Source organism: Saccostrea cucullata, unplaced genomic scaffold (genome assembly GCF_032062105.1).
Source record: "Saccostrea cucullata isolate Sc308-1 unplaced genomic scaffold, CSIRO_AGI_Scuc_v1 ctg215, whole genome shotgun sequence".
Classification (NCBI taxonomy): Eukaryota; Metazoa; Mollusca; class Bivalvia; order Ostreida; family Ostreidae; genus Saccostrea; species Saccostrea cuccullata.
In genome coordinates this window covers 106541-124493 of record NW_026926398.1, presented here as the reverse complement: position 1 = coordinate 124493, position 17953 = coordinate 106541, and the positions used below count along the sequence as shown (strand labels likewise).

The following is a 17953-nucleotide window of genomic DNA, read 5'->3' as shown; positions in this document are numbered from 1 at the left end:
TAAGTTTATTAAAATATTTACAAATAAAGTATTTTTTTAGTAAATATATAAACAAATTGAAAACATTCTTATGATTCCTCTTGACATGATTTATAAGAATATTATATTGTTCATTTATTACATGTAAAAGTTTAAAACTATTTCATACATTTCTCTGGAAAAAAACTGCCTGATAAAGAATAAAATAATTCAGAACTAATATCGGTCTGTAAAAGCTGAAACCATATTTTAAAAGGTAAGTCGTAAGCATCATTAAATGAATGCAAATCTGGTTGTAGTATTCCTCCTTTATGTTAATATTTATTTTAGAAATCAAAATTAGACAGAAATATTTTTAAAACCACGTGAGCTCCCAGGTGAAGTGACTCTTCTTATCATCATCAATTTTAAATAAAAAGTGAATCAATTAGTTAGTAGAATAATTAATATTGAATTTACTGTGTATATTATTACATTGTGTGATTTATATTTTATAATTAAAATTATAACGTGATTACCGAAAACACAGTTAAAATTTAAAAAAAAAATATACACAGTCAGTAAATATGTGTAAGAAGTATTGAAAACATCAGTTAATACATGTATTTCCTAACCGAAAACAGTAAATACACATATTTCCTTAGCATGATGGCATTTTTATGCATTTCCTAAAATTCAGAAAATACATGAAATTCCTGATTACACAGGTTTACTATAACATATACATGTAGTAGTATGATGTATTACACCTTATATGGTGAAAATATCTTTTGAAATAGAACCAGGCATCAAATGATTGACAAATGTAATATTTTATTCTTAATGTCGTGGAAAAATACAATGAACTTCACATTACCTTGCACCTAAAATAAAACGGTCAAATGATATCTATTTGATACCATCCCTTGGTAATATTATCTTCCTGAGTCTGCATGTGAAAATTTCATTCATCTCTAATTACAATATTTATGAGAAGAATTCCTCCTTAACTGTCATTTATTCTTATAAACTATAATTCAAAGACGTAAATTGTAACTAACTATCAAAAAACTACATGTATATAGTTTTGAGATAAAAAGCATGATTCATATTTCTCAATCACAGTTTATGGTTTAACATTTGTCAACTGTTAACTATAGATTTCAATTCAAACTCCCCCTACTAATCGTTAATGTTTATCATTGCAAAAAGTTTTGTATGATATTTTATGGAGGAAAACACTTGCTGTGGCCTTCAACTCGACATTTCGATATATCGACGACGTACTGTCAACAAACAATGGAAATTTCCATTCTTATGTCGATTCGATATATCCTGGTGAGCTTGAGAAAAAAGATACCACAGAGTCTGACACATCTGTTTCATATTTAGATATTTTACTTGAAAAAGACGTTAATGGTAATCTAACAACCAAGCTCTATGATAAACGTGATGACTTTAACTTTTCTATCGACAACTTCCCTTACTTATGCAGCAATATACATTCATCACCTGCATACGGAGTTTACATATCTCAGTTGATTAGATACACAAGAGCATGTTCTTCGTATGAATAATTTCTACAACGAGGTAAATTACTGACATTTAAACAAGTTGATGAAACAAGAATCTGCAGTCTCATTTAAAGTTATCATTTCATAAGTTCTACGATTGAAACAATGACCTTGTCAGCAAATACAATTTATCATTGAGTCAAATGCTGACTGACGTTTTTCATACTAATTGTTTGAACATTATTTATATATGTATACTGAATTGACGATGGATTTTCCCGTTATTTCCCGATCATGACAAGGAGTACACAGCGGGTGTGACCGGTTGTCAGGGGATGTTAACTACTCCATGGCCCTGATCCCACCTCTGATGTTTTGGAGGTCTATGTTTGCTCTGCTCCTATTTTGTATTGTTTTATGGACTTTTGATCTGGAATACTGTTCATTATCTCCATTTATTACACACTTAGTAATAAATACAGGTTTTTTGCATATGCGATATGGCTGACGTCACAATAGCCGTATCAGCCCTGCAGGGCTGATATGGATTTGTGGGGCTGATATCCGTATCAGCCCTGCAAATCCATATCAGCCCTGCAGGGCTGATACGGCTATTGTGACGTCAATATCACACCCTTAGTAAATTAAACCACAATAACAGTACTTGTACTCATACACAATTTTTGGTGGGTTCATATTCTCTTAATTTTAACTTTTTGAAAATAAGGTTAATCTTAATTTACAAATACATGTAATACTATAGAATATTTTCAAATTACGGATCAAGTGCATTGAAATAGAAATAGAAACAAACCCAAATCTTATGAGACGTTAGACTATGTACATGCATGTAAGAAGTCCATGCATGATTATTTACTTATTTTCTTCTCAACTGTATTTTATTACTAAGTATGTAATAAATATAATAAAACATACCCTTTTCCACATCACATCCTGTATCAGCCCTCGACCAATATCAGCCCTCGGGCCTTCGGCCCTCTGGCTGATATTGGTGTCTCGGGCTGATACAGGATGTGATATGGAAAAGGGTATGTATTATTCTCTATATATTTCATGATAGGTATATGGAGATAACGAACAGTGTTCAAGCTGAAATGTCCAATAACAATACAAAATTGTAACAGAGCAAACGCGGGCCTCAAAATCATCAGAGGTGGGATCAGGTGTCATGGAAGAGTGAGCATCCCCTGCCGACCGGTCACATCCGCTGTGTGTTCCTTGTCATGATCGGGAAATAACGGGAAAATCCGTCAACAATTCAGTTTTTATACAATGGTCTAACAATTAGTATGAAAAGCCTCTGATTTGCAATATCCATAACCATAGATCCAAGCCTGTATTCTGGTGTCGATGAATCAAAACATTAACTCTTTTTTTCCTTTTCAAGTAGACTATTTACAAGTTTCAAAGAACAGAGTAAAGTTTGGTGCGTATGTAATGAGGACCTGCTGATTTACATAAGGTAGTAATGAATCAAAAGAGACCTCGTGTATTTTAAAAAGGTTTATTGTAAGACCGATGCTCATGACTATGCTAACGTCTCTGTGTATGGTTAAAAAGTTCCGTCACATTTATATTGTTACACTGTGGACTGGAAAGATTTCCAACACTATCGACCTTGTCATTACATATATAGGGAAAGGCTGTCCCTATAGTTTTCTAATCCAATATTCTTCTAGTTGTCTACGGAAAGGTTTATTCGATGATTTTATAGTTTCGTAAGTCGACAAATGGAAGAATGCTTATATGTATCCACGAGTATCAGTGAATACAAATTTCATGTGCATTCTGAAGTTCTATGCGTATTGTCATGCATAAAAAGGCTTAATTTTGTTGACCATGTCAAATTTGAAATGTATGAAATTATGTTTAAATTGATCAAAACGATCCGTCTGTAATAAAACCTAAAAATCTAGTAAACCAGCATGTTTTGTCATTCAGTCATCGGGTTGAACAATTGTTCTCTGTAACCGACTAGGTGCGAAATAATAACTAAAGCCATATAGGGTAAATCCCACGAACATGAATATCCCGCTATTGTACAAAGACTTGCCTATTCTAATCATCTTTATTTATAAAAGAACATACGGTCACAAACCAGGCCGATGAATTTTGCTATCATAAGTCATAAAAATTCATGGAAAGCAATATTAATATTCCTCAAAAATCAAAATTATTAACAATATGAACTACTGACACTATTCAGAAGGTGTCATTTTCCTTTTCTCTTGTTTGAAAATAATCAGAATGATTCTAGATTTATTCAAATTCATCGTAGAAAAATGGGCCCCAGACCATATTATGTCAACTGATCCTTTCTTTATTCATTAAGTTATATTCTGCTTGATTTGCATATTGTAATAAATTCTTCTAAACTACTCACAAGAGCATTTTCTGAATACGGTCAATTTTGGGAAACAGAAATGCGACAAAAGATAAATTGATGTAACAGGATTTTCAACAATCTCAAGTGAGTATTTGTTAACTCTTATGTCATTGAAATGGTTTTGTAAAACCTTATCATCTACATATTAAGAAACAATTTTTTTCTTTGAAAAAGATTTAATATCATGTCACAAGTTTAGAAATGTCATTCAAATGTATGACTCGAAAATATTAGTAATATTTAAATAAAAAAAACAAAGATGTCCCTGTGAACTTGAAATTAAAGACACCACGGAGACGGCCACAGATGTTTCATATTTAAATATAGTTTTTACTGTCTATAGACGACAAGAGCCAACTAACAAGCTAGCTGTGTGACAAACGAGATTATTTCAGCTTTTCCATTGTCAAATTTCCTTATTCGTATTGTAATATCACGTTATCATCTACATATTAAGGTGTTTCCACATTATAAACAGAAGATCAATTTGATAAGTCCATCAAAAAAGTTTTCAGTATTTTTTCAATAAAAATAAATGTTATATGTGTTTTTAGTATAAAAACAGAAAAAAATTGACGTTTCATTTTTCTTTAAATTGAAGTTTACGCCTTGGCATTGTTAGATGTTTCAATATCAAGACATAAAAATTGAACGTTGTATAGTTGTAACATTCTAAAATTGGTGATAATTCTTGTACAAAAAAAATTGATTTCCTCTTTCAATACTTAATATTAATATTAACAACAAATCCTGTTTAAAAGGATTATTAATTAGTCAATCAATTTTACCACAGTTAGAAGCCAAATTCTAGTCATGGTGGAAAAAATGTTGTATTATTCAAGTTTGTAGTATTTTTTCTTCAGTCCTTTTTCTTTGAAAATTCATACTCACGTGAAGGTGTGATTGAGGAAATGTCCATCTTTTCTGGCGTTATCCACAGCAATAGAGATGGCACTAGCCTGTACCTCGTAGCTGGCCCAATTTCTCTGTCCCTTCAGCATCAACAAACCAAGATGAAAATTCTTACAAAACGCCAAAGTGATAAAATCAATTATTACAAAGAAAAATCCAACAGGCATCATAATCTACGATTCTGCACAAATGTGTATCTTATCTCTTTGGCAGTCTGCGATATGTTGGTTTTTCTTATGTTCGAAATATTGAACCAATCAGAACGCTCGGCGAGAGATTATATGATTAATACATATTATAAAGAATTGTTTGATGTTTTATACATTATATATGTAAGCAGTGGTTACTAAGCCACTCGTTTGTATAAAATCGTCTAGGTGTTAATTCAAGGAATAACGTATTTGCTTAACAATTATTAGGAGGGTTGGTTGGTAAAAGGACAATAATTCGCTTAATTAAATTTATCAATTTATGCTCATCATTTTCATGTTTCCACATACTTTTTTTTATTAATTGCATAGAATTTTCTGTATCAAGAAATGTGAACACTTAGGGGTGTGCATGAGATTAAAAGACTTGCTGTAGTCTTCAACTCCACATTTAGATATATCGACGGCAAATTATGAACTAACCATTGTAACTTCCATTCCAATGTCGTCTGGATATATCAGTGAGTTTGAAATTAAAGATACTGCAGAGTCCGACACATCTGTTTCATGTATGGATATTTTACTAGAAAGACGGTAATGGTAATTTAACAATAACACTTTATGATATACACGATGAAAACATTTTTATTGCCAACTTCCCTTATTTGTATACCTTTCTACCCATATTTCCTAAATATGGGGTTTATGTATTCCAGATGGTTGCAGACCTGTGAAGAGCATGCTTTACATATGAACAATTTCTAAAACAAAGCAAGTCATTGACAAAAAAGTTGATGAAACAAGAATATTAACTTTTCGTTCTATGTTTTCTTAAGTTCTATGGTCGATACATGGAATTGGTCAGCCAGTGGTATATCTTTAAGACAAATTTTGACTGACGCTTAACATATAAGTTATCAGGGCATTATATACATACTGAATTGTCTATGGATTGTTTTTTACTCAGGTGACCTATTGCTATTTTTTTTTCGTCCGTCGTCGTGCTTTCTCCGGCATGTGTTAACATTTGAACATTTTCACTTCTTCTCTGCAACCGCTTAACCAATTTCAACCAATTTTGGCACAGCGCATCTATGGGTAAAGGGGAACAAAAATTGTGAATTTCATGGTCCCTGCCCCCTGGGGCCTGAGGGGTGGGGCCCAAACCACTAAAATTAATGCAATCTTTAAAAATGTTCTTCTTTACTCCTCGACATCAAGCAGTCAAACTGTTGGCATGATTGTAATCAGTATTGAGTCCTCTACCAAATTGTGAAATTCATGGCCCCAGGGTCAGGTGTTCAAGTGCTAGGGCGCCGGGGCTAAATAGATTATATAGTGAAAGTGCAGTATTTCTTTGAAAATCTTCTTCTCTGCTCCTGGACATTGAATAAACTAAACAAATACGTAGTTATGTTGAATAAGGCAGCCTCTTCCAAAATTGTGAATTTCATGGCCCCTGGGTCAGAGGATTTGATGTTAGGGCGGGGCTCTATTGATATTATATTGTGAAATTGCATAAATTCTTTGAAAATCTTCTCCTCTGCTCATGATAAACTAACCAAGTACAAAGTTATAATGATCAAGAATATTTCTTCCAAAATTGGGAATTTCAGGGTCCCATGGTTAGAGGTTCTGGTGTTAGGGTGGGGCTCTATTGATTATATACCGGTAGTGAAAATACATTTATTCTTTCAAAATCTTCTTCTCTGCTTCTGGGTATTAAATAAACGTACCAAATACATGGTTATGTTGAATAAGGCTGCCTCTTAAAAAATTGTTTATTTCATGGCCCTCAGGGACAGGGGTTCTGATGTTAGGGTGGGGCTCTTTTGATTAGTGAAAATGCATAAATTCTTAAAAAATCTCCTTCTCTGATGAGGAAGGATGCTTCTTCCCAATTTTTGTATTTCATGGCCCCTGCGTCAGGGGTTCTGTTGTTAGCCCGGGGCTCTATTGAATATATAGTGAAAATGCATGAATTCTTTGAAAATCTTTTCCTTTGCTCCTGGGTAATAAGCCAATGGTCAGAGTACATATTTATAATGAAGAAAGGTGCCTCCTCAAAAATGATTTTTTCTGCTCTTTGGTATTAATCAACCATCTATGATGAAATAAAATTTATGATAAAATTTCCAAAGATTTGAAATATGTGGCCCAAGGGTCAGTGGTTCCTGCGGGAGGGGTGAACAACTGGAGGTTATAAAGTGGAAATGCATTTTCTCTTTGTTACTCTGATCTACCTCTGGGTATTAAGTAACCAAACTAAGCATGTTAAGTGTATAATTATGATAAACAATGGTTCCTCTTTCAAAATTGTGCATTTCATGGCTTTTGGTTTAAAACACGAACCAAATTCAATTGCTGAAAGTTGTTACATGATACTCAGGTGACCTATAAGGCCCATAGACCTCTTGTTTTGTTTGCTTGATCATAACAAGGAGTATATACAGCGGGTGTGCCACGTCGGCAGGGGATGCTTGGTCCTCCATTGCACCTGATCCCACCTCTGATGTGTAGAGGTCCGTGTTTGCTCTGCTATCGATTTGAACTGTTTCAATGAACTTTTTGGGATTGAATACTATTAATCCCTATAAAACTATATAAAATATATGGATATAACGAACATTGTTCGAGCACTTAAGTTCATTCATACAATACAAATCAGAAGCAAACACGGACCACAGGTAAAAGAAAATAACGATATGCATGCCTTATATGGTTGTGTAGATAAATTATCATAGATGACAATCGTAATAAACAGTTTGCATTTCCTCTGAAAGTGTAAATGGGTGCATTTCTAAGAAGGGGGTAATCTGTTTAATTCAGAGCTAGATACCTTGTATTATAATTTTAAAAAATATATATATATTTCCGAAACAAGTGTCTGTGACACAGACCCCTCAAACATCAGAGGTGGGATCACGTGTCATGGAGAAGTGATCATTCCCCTGTCGATCAGTCACACCTGCCATGTGCTACTTGTCATGATCAAAAAAATCCAAAGACAATTTAGTATGTAAATAATGGTCTAACACTTAGTATTTAAAAAAAATGTCAGTCCGCATTCGACCTAATGATAGATTGCATTTGCTGAGAAGGTCATTGTATCGACCATAGCACTTGCTAAATGATGAATTTAAACCAGATTGTTGATATTCTTGTTGGTCAATAACATAGCTGTAGTATAATTTGATAGGACCTATACCATAACAATTATTTTTTATGTCATCATTGCATTTACACTAAACATGAGTGCAGAGTACTCTATGTTACTGATTAAACGTTCACAGTTCTCATTGTGGGTATGACCAGTCAACATACTCAGTAGGATGCTTACTCTTTCTAGCCATCTGATCCAATCTTTGATGTTTCAGGGATCTATGTTTTGGACTTATTCACTATTTACTAGATTTATGATATGTATCATTGTTTGTTACGTTCGCCAGTAATCCTTATAATCCTTGGATTAAGTCCCACTGCAGAACATGAAGAATTCAAATCACAACCTTAAGTTCTCTGTCACACTAGATGACAATGTCTGATACATAAAAGAATCTGCAATGTCAAAAGGCTATAGTATAAATACCATGTAGTTATCTTATATGCAATTAGTGGTGAACATGTATCAAGACTGAAATATTCTTGAAGTGCAAAGCAAACAATCAATTCACTAACCCACATTAATAACTTCAAGTTAATTAGCAACAATAAGGGTAGCTTCCCTGTCCTTTGTCAACACATGTAAACCTGTTCAATGCACAGGACCCCCCCTTCCCCAGAGAGGGGGGGGGGGGGTCGGTCCTGTCCACAAGTACCTGTGGTTCAATGTATTAAAGATCCCACCACTCTTGTACCATATTTATGTTTATTATTATTTATATTCAAATTAAAATGATTTAAACAAAATGGATTTAATCATACTTTATTAATGTGGATGTAGGTTCTCTTGGCAATATTAAAAAAAAAAATGTTTTGCCCAATAATAATAAAGACTGCAATAACAAGTCATATAACTCCTACTATTTCTTTTAACAAAACAATTAATGACTATTTCAACCAGTGATAACAAGTTAAGTAACAAACAAATTCCTACAAGTGCACTGTACATTCACACAAAAAGGAGCAATGATGAGAAATGGAAAAATTACAAATCAGCAATGAATTACATTCAAATAATAGTATGCTGGGAAAATCACATTGAGAGCTGAAAATAGAGAACTGAACATTTCTCACCTGCAGCATACATAGGAGGAAAATTCTCCTAAACATTTAAGCTGTATTGGGTAATATTTACTGTTCTTATGCTTAAGAATCAGTTTTGAACACTAGTGCAATAAAGGCAGGTGAAAATAAAATAAACAAACACAACTTAGCTTTTATAGCAAATGCTTTTCTTACGAAAGTCATCTGGAATGTATTTGTACTGCTTTCCAAACATATACAGATGTCTTATAAGAATCTGATATGGACATGCATTTATCTAAAAATTACTAGATAAAACAATGTTTCTATCATTTCAACAAAAGAATCATACAATATACTGTTAATCCACGAAATTCATATGTATTGCACATATCCCTTCACATCTAGATATCCCAGTGTTTTATTGCACCCTATGTCTATATCACAAGTCTTTACGCTTCCTCCAGTGTGCAGTCTACATCTAACTCTGTAGGCAGGATCACCCCTGCTGATAGGGCCTCTTTCTCCAGAGATGCCAGTAACCTGTTATCAAATGGAAGGTACGCTTTGTACTCTCAAATCATTTAACTAGACTATAATAGTTTTGAATGAAAATCCTGAAATTATGATTTGTCAAACACCTATAGCCACTGAGGCATATGTGCTCCACACTTTTATCATGTATGCTCCTCCATGTATACATATAGAATGCATTCTTATAAACTAAAATGTCATACGTCAAACATCACAACGAACAACAAATCTTGGGTCTTTTTTTTCAAACTGAGTGCAAGGTTCTAGAATGAAGATATGAACCAACACGTCAAAGCTTGGACATAAACATGCCAATTATTTTACCTTCTAAGTTTGGCAACTCTTGACCTCAGTTCCTTGTCATGAGATTGGATCTTGCTGATTTCCCTCCATGCTTCCCTTTGTTTCTTGTCATTTACATAAGACCTCTGATACAAACGTGTCCACAAACCCTAAAAATTTACAATAAATATCATTTTTATACCTTACACAAGGTTTCAGGAAATATGGATTTTTTCCTATTATTCCTCTCCATGTGTTCATCATAACCAAACAAAAAATACTTTTTTAAATCCTCTCTCTTCATGTATACTTACAAGACTTTGTGGGGCTACAGATGGCCAGATCACATGTGGATTAGGGTCATACATTGGATTTAGATACTGCTGTAGGATTTCTGGTCTTGTTAAATATGTCCTAAAGAGAAAAAAATCAGATTAAAAAATAGCATTATGTCCCAAGACTTGCTTATACCTCTACCAACTAAGATGAAGTAAGAAAACAGAAACTTCTGTATAAACATGATAACAATCTGATACATCGATACATCAGAATAAAAAAAATGCAGGACTATTGAATGGTTGAAACTTATTTTAACTTTTGAGATTGAAGGTATATTAGTATTTGATATTGTAACAGGCAGGAAAATATGTCATCCATACTGGGACTGGAACCAGCGACCTCCCGATAACCGTGTGGGTGCTCTAACCACTGAGCTACTGGGCTGACGTACCCAATCCCCGTTAAAAAATAAAATGCCATATATCTCAACACCAGAATAAACATCCATTCAGAACATACTTACCATAATGAAACTGTTCTTTCTGATAACTTGTACTTCTTTCTTTCATTCTCATTATTACACAGAAATGTTCCTAAAATATACATAAAGAGGAATAATTTAATGTAGAGAAAAAAATATCGCAACTTAAAAGATAAGAAACTAATAAAGGATAAACATTTCATATTACTTAAGACAATCTAAATAGTAATGACCAATTATGTTTCAGATTAATTATCAACCAAAATACACTGTAAATTATAAATATCTACACATAAAAATCAAATCATGTTAAGTTCAAAGACTTACCAAAATCCGAGTAATAGGCATGAGTAAATAATTCAATTAAAAAGTCCTCATTGAACTCAAAAGAACATGGGAATTGTTGCCAAATCTAAAACCAGTAAGATTAAAAATTAGAAAGGAATTAAGCCTCAAGGAAAAAACATTAACACTCAAGTTTAACAGTCTACCAAGAAAAAAATCATTTGAGCATTCAGCCCCAGTTCAAAACAAGAACAAACAGACTGAGTAGATTACAACTTAGATGTAACAGTCTTATGCATATATTTGAATGCAGTTCCTCTGGCAATTATAAATTCTTATTTGATCCTTCATCCCCAAGTCTGATCAATGTCTCCTGACCCTCTTTAGTTCAACAGAATGCTTGCATCCATGTTTTTGATTAAATGTACAAAAAATCCTCCATCGTTCATATCTAAGACATGATAATATGACCTCAGTGATATAATTCAAATCACTAAAGCATTTAAACACAGCTGGTCTTCTTTACCTGCCAGACGCAGTCCAGAAAAAGGAGGAAAACAGGTGATTCTTGTCTGTTCTTGGAAACTGCAAAGGCAGATTTGGCGCAGCGGTCATTAAAGGGATGTCCCGCCTGTAACCATTCCCTCTCCACTAGAGCTTCAAATCTTAACATGAAACAAGAAAGTCATGTAAACAAATTTTAAATTACAGATATACAATTTTATACAAATGTGTGAGGCTTTTGATGACTCAAGAAATCTGACTGACATTTAAAGATTTACAGTAAAACTCGGTTATAACGAAGTCACTGGGACCTATGAAATAACTTCGTTATATCTGTAATTTGTTATATCCATATAAGGAATTCATTAAATTTATATAGCTGGGGATCCAAAACAAATTCGCTATATCCGTGAATTCGCTATATCCGTGTTCGAACTACATGAATTTTGCTGTACCAGCTTAAACAGCTACAATTTACTTTGCACTCCTCAAATTTAAATCATTGATGACCTATTTGAGCTGTTTGTCATGTCAAATTCAAGTAAATATATTCCTTCCTGAGTTTGCTTACTTATGATCTTACCCATTGATTGTTCTACAGTCATGATCTAGGACTATCTGGACTAGAGAAGTAATCTGAAGTGTGCTGTCAAATCCTTCTGATCCATGTACCAGAACATTGGCTCCTGTAAAATATTACCATTCTTGATTATTTCATAATTGAAAATCAATTTTACAATCTTAAAATTCTTTATCAATTCCATCAGTTAAAAGTCAGAGATAATGATTAAAAAACCGAACGTTCAGCAGCTTTAACTATATATACATGTACATGCAAGATAGCTCTGACAGTACTATAAGTACTACAAGTGACAGTCCACGGAGTACACTTATGACCTTACCCTCTGAGTCCATACACTGAGCCACTGTACAAGCACAGGTCAGAATGTCCTTGACATGGGACAGCCAGCTACTGGACTCCAGCTTAGACAACCACTTGTCCATACTACAGCCATCATCAGTACATGCTATAATCAGTCAGGAAAAAATAGTTTTATACATACATAACTGTTTAACAATTTTACTACAGTGTATAATATTGTCTGAGCCATTTATCAATAAGAAGATGAAGAAAATACTTGTACAGCATAATGCTTACAGTTAAAGCCTTTTAAAAAAGTAAGTGGTCCCTCATTTTTTCTCTTTGTAAAACTTGTTATATCTGTATTTCATATTGTACACACCTTCCAACAGTTTGATCAGGGACTCATGGAATGTCTGTCTTTTTTCAATACTCTGGTGGATTCTCCTCCAGTGTGAGTAGTGGGCATCAGGTTCATAACCTCCTCCTACACAAAGGTCAAAGTTCAATTCATATTACGTGTACAAGTGACTTTCATAATCATGATAATGTACATGTATATATTTTTTAATTTCTTCCTTATTAATTAATTTCTGGTATTTTTACTAGATTTTTTAAATTCTTGGGCAGCATTGCTTCGACTGTCAGTCAATTTTGTTTTATAGGTGTAGTGATTCTTCACAGTGTTGTATTAAAACTCATGTCACAATTACGGCCCTTGGACCTCTTAAAATACACCTATTATCAATGCAGAAATACGGTGAACAAATCTTCCTTCCATCTGTACAACAGTATTAAATGGTACATTAAATCCCCTTTGTCCAGCAATAAGGAGTACCTGTTGTTTGTTCTACAGTTATATTAATTTACCTCTTGCCTGTGCAGCTTTGGCCGCTGCCTGAGACCTCGTGTCAATGATGTAGCCCTTCTTCCCTATTCCTAGTACAGCATTCAGCAGTTTCTCGTCCTCTTTACAGCGTTTGTTGTTTGCTAAAATAAGATAGATGGAAATAAATAAACCAGACAGCAAATAAAAACTGTCAAAAATTACCAAAATATTTTGGGGCTGATGTTTTCACCTCACTTAGCTACACCTCATCATAACAGCCTGAGTCATTTATATCAGATTATATACTGAACTCTTGATATAATTTACAACTATCAATGTGTAACAGACTTATTATTAACTCTACAAAAATAATGAACACTATAATGATCTGATCAGGAGAATATTTTATCTCAATGTTTTTACAATAATAATTTTTTCATATAAATTATAATTCATGGTGTGGATGACCTATTTTACCTTTGTTTGTCTGTGATAGTAGCTAAGGACAGGGAAGCGGCCATGTTGACGGAACTGTGAAGATTTGATAATGGTGTCATCATCCACGGACTTAGGAACAATGATAGAATGAGAGTAGGAAGGGCAGATCTACAATATCCAGAATACGCTAGGATCCTCTCAATATTAAAACATATTATCATAACTGCTGCAATCCATTAGTCAATAAGATAATATGCATTACATACAATGTAAAATATGGATATTAAAAAGACCGATTCAAGGAAGTGTGAAAGTTTGACAAATTTAAAATGCTCTTGTTATACATGTACTGTGTTCATGGTTCCAGATAAATGAGCTAGTACAATGTTTTACGAAGACTTGAAAAAAAAAATTGTTACAACTTTAAGCAAATTGAATAAATACAAACTTAATAGTGTGTAATATGCAATCTGTGTGAAAAACATTCTGCTTGTGTAAATCTTATACACTGTCCAAACAACATTCACCTTAACATAAAATCTGAATAAGAATTCTTAACTCTTACTTTATACTCCCTGTTGATATTTGTAACTCTCCATTCATCAGCACACTCTTTGAACCTTGGATAGTCATTCTCTGGCTGGAATGCTTGCCATCCGTCTTCAAGTGGCTCAAACATGGCTCGATAGAAGAAGGGGTATTTCAAAGTGACATCATCTACAAATATTAATACACTGTAGTAAAATACTGACATATTAATTTTATACATGTACAAAGAGTTCCAGTACATGCAAAGGATGTAAAAGATTCTGCCTAACTCAAATATGCAAGATTCTGTATTGATGGTACCAATCATGAAAAAAAGTTTAAGATATCTAAGGATTCTAGATATCAAGGTTTAATTAAATAAAATTAGAAAAATAAGTAGAAAACATGGTTGACCTCCAACTCTCTCACATATCAATGGTATTTGAGATATCTGTATTTGAGACACCGAACTTTTATTGTTCACAAGTACTCTCGGCATGCATTTTGACAAATCCAAATATATTCATGTGAATGTGCAACTTACTTATATTAGAAAGTTGTTCTATAGATGTTGCCACATTGTTCATAACATCAGCATTCTCAAATTCTAGTGATAACAATTTAAAATCTTTACACTTCAAAATAATGGAAAATTTGCCGTTGGGTTGTAGGGCTGTTCTTTTCTCAACCGCATCCACTGCACTGTGCAAGAGCTTTGAAAGAATTAAAGCAATATATCATCTTAATTCACATGTCATTTATTATATATTTCTAAGCAAAAGTAGATGGTAAATTTACTAGTCTCAAAATATATTTATCCATTATTTCATTATATTTACATTTGCAAATGTTTTCCTTTATATAACACTGCTGAAAGCAATGCATATCTATAACCATACAGGTTCCTCGAATGTCATAGACGTTCGTCATAATTTACGAGTGACGTCATAAAGGGTCAATGTGCATTCAATGGTTTGCATAGTGCTGTTGAGTTTGAAAAATAAAATATTTTATGCATTGAAATCATTATCAGTTAAATATAAAAATGAATAAGTCACAAATGTAAATATAAGTAATAAGATACCATTTTAAAACATCTAACAGCCTGAAAATACGGGCTTTTAAATATGGAATTCGATCTTGTGAGTCTGTTGTGACCAACCCATACATGTGACAGAAATGAACAATCACAACTGGAGATTTGAAATTTTTCAGCTGGAGTTTGGGTCTCAAAGCTGGAGATTTTTTATCGACATTTTTTCAAATTGCAAAAGACCATCCAACCCCATAGAAAATGCCATCTCCCTCTTTATTACTTAATAATTTTTATTTCATAAAGTCTAGCTTTAAAATAATATGTAAGAATTTTTATTCAAATGATCAGTAGTGAAACTGAATCAAAATAAAATCAATTCATTGAAATTTATTAAGAGTTAATATCATCATTAAAACTTTGAATAAAATTTTATTTTTGATTTGGTATTGATACATCAACCAGTAAGTGAAGTAAAACATAGGTCATAAGTAACATATTTTATGTCAGTAATTTGTTTTTAAATAGAATATGAAGAGAATTATTAGAGATAAAATTAACTTCTCTAAAAATACAACAAAGTAAAATCTGGAATATCTTTTTTGCAACACCCTGTAGTTTGATCTATTTTTAACTGAAGTGTGACCCATATTATAACTGTATCTTGTCGCATATCTGCGGAGATTTTCTTTGATCTTTCTGTGGTGATATATCCCATATGCGATAATACTTTTCCATGCCCCTTCATATATCGCTGCAGGAGGCAGAAATCAGGTCAATTTTTTTTATTGAATTTTGACACTCTCAATGAAATTTACGTCATCAGACATGCAACAAGTTGCTTACATCATAGATTACCTCGTACTATTGGTTACATCGTTTACATGGGGCGTGGAAATCGAGGGCGCTCTGCGATGCTACAAGTTGCTTACATCATAGATTGCCTTGTACTATTGGTTACATCGTTTACATGGGGCCTGGAAATCGAGGGCACTCTGCGCCCTCGATTTCTACGCCCCATGAAAACGATATAATCAATACTACTCGTAACGGTGAAACGTTTACTGAATTTTGTAAACGTTTAAACGAACAGCAGTAAACGAAATGCTACCATTAAAACGGGAGAATTTTATGTGTTGAATTTTTATAGCTACTTACTCATGAAACACTACATGTAATTTAATATACCATTCTTTCACTATGATGTAAGTATGAGTTGTCATTACTATTTATTTGTTGGTTTTTATGACGAAAGAGTAGGAAGTGTCAAAAACTGAAACGAGATAGTAATATAAAAACATTATACCGTTATAAGCATGATACTTTTTATTTTCTAATCAATAAAAAGCAACAACAGGGGTTATTTATTTTAGAACATATATTTGGAAAAATAAAATAATACATCGCTAGTTTTCACTAAACGGAAATCGGAATTAAATATGTAAGACGTACCATATTGGTTTCTAGATAGTTTTGTTTAATATTACATTTCTGGTATCGATTATAACAGAAAGAAAATGTTTGTAACAGACACAGAGTGTGTTTTCTTTGGTAAATATGAAATAAAACAACTTGTTTGGATGAAAGGTTTTTTCTGATAGACATTGATATTAACCTTCGTGTAAACGTTTACTCAATTTGTAAACGTTTAGAGCATTTAATCGAAACGTCGCCGTTTACAAGTGTAATCGTTTCACCCTTAACTACTCGGCATCTATGATGTAACCTATACTTTTAATGACCAATGAAGCATTAGAAGATGGCAATTGGGTATTTTAGCAACCAATTACAATGTTCTGCATTCAGCAATTAAACATCGATGGTCATTTATAAAGTTGATATATCACTAATTTTTACAACCGAATTATACGACCTCATGCTGATTACTACGAAGCCTAGCTACTGCTGTGAAAATTTATTGCACTGCCGTTGTTATCTCAATGTATTGTCTGCATTCTACGCAATTATAAGAAACATGATAAAAATTAATGCAAAAAGTATTTAATTTGAAGAATTATTTTATACACGGAAGATTTAAAATTAATCGGAAGGGGCGGAAGGGGGGTTAAAAATCGGGAGATTTTGCCTCCCACCGGAAGAATCACATGTATGCCAACCCATATTTATATCCTGATAGATGTTAAAATATGATACCTTCTTTCTTAAATAATGTCTATTAATACATGTAATAATATACCCAAAGTTCTTCATGATTTTCTTTCTGCCTTGTTGAGAATATCAAATGATGGCCTGTGATACAAAGTGTACCATTGTCGGGAACCTTGAATGGCCTGTACAGAGTAACATTGTCTACCATAGGTACTTTGATGAATTCTGCAAACTCCATTATAATTGTGTCTCAATGACAGCTCATGAATCTAAATCTGTCACAGGTTCAGCTTTCACAAATCATCTCATCATAGCATATTCTAAAAACAACATGAAAAAATATTTTAGTGAAAAGAGAGGGAATGCAATGTATCGATTATGTTCGCTTAACAATGTAAATGTACATATGAGTAAAACTTTGACGTATATTCCATGTATACAAACCGACTAAAGAGTTTGCTAAAAGTGTTTTGAAGTCTTTCCTCAAATTTCATAAATTAGTATACACCGGAAGTAGCAGACACCTGCTTTGCAGAAAATATTAAAATATTGTTTCAGTATATATTTTTAAATTCGTGGTCATTTTGTGCACATGTAATCGTACAGCTTTTTCTATCATTAATAATTTGTTAATAAGATTTTTTAATTGACGCTTTCATTGATT

The 17953-nt window shown here is 33.1% G+C and overlaps 2 protein-coding genes across 2 annotated transcripts in view; both read right to left on the bottom strand.

The window, feature by feature from the left end:
• Positions 1-4898, bottom strand: part of LOC134271549 (atrial natriuretic peptide receptor 2-like) — a 31383-nt gene extending 26485 nt beyond the window's left edge. Inside the window, exon 1 of the mRNA XM_062753756.1 lies at positions 4771-4898. Coding sequence (XP_062609740.1) covers positions 4771-4880 — 110 coding nt within the window. The 5' untranslated portion in view covers positions 4881-4898. The remainder of the gene's footprint in view (positions 1-4770) is intronic.
• A 3951-nt stretch (positions 4899-8849) lies between these two features.
• LOC134271556 (myotubularin-related protein 9-like) lies at positions 8850-17811 on the bottom strand. Its single transcript, XM_062753765.1, is given in 15 exon segments — positions 8850-9668; positions 9984-10111; positions 10256-10355; positions 10744-10813; positions 11029-11113; positions 11513-11651; positions 12074-12176; positions 12393-12518; positions 12735-12839; positions 13223-13460; positions 13659-13787; positions 14185-14336; positions 14692-14860; positions 17378-17609; positions 17734-17811. Coding segments are annotated over 14 exon segments (1785 nt in total). The 5' UTR covers positions 17528-17609; positions 17734-17811; the 3' UTR covers positions 8850-9577.
• Between the last annotated feature and the right edge of the window lie 142 nt (positions 17812-17953).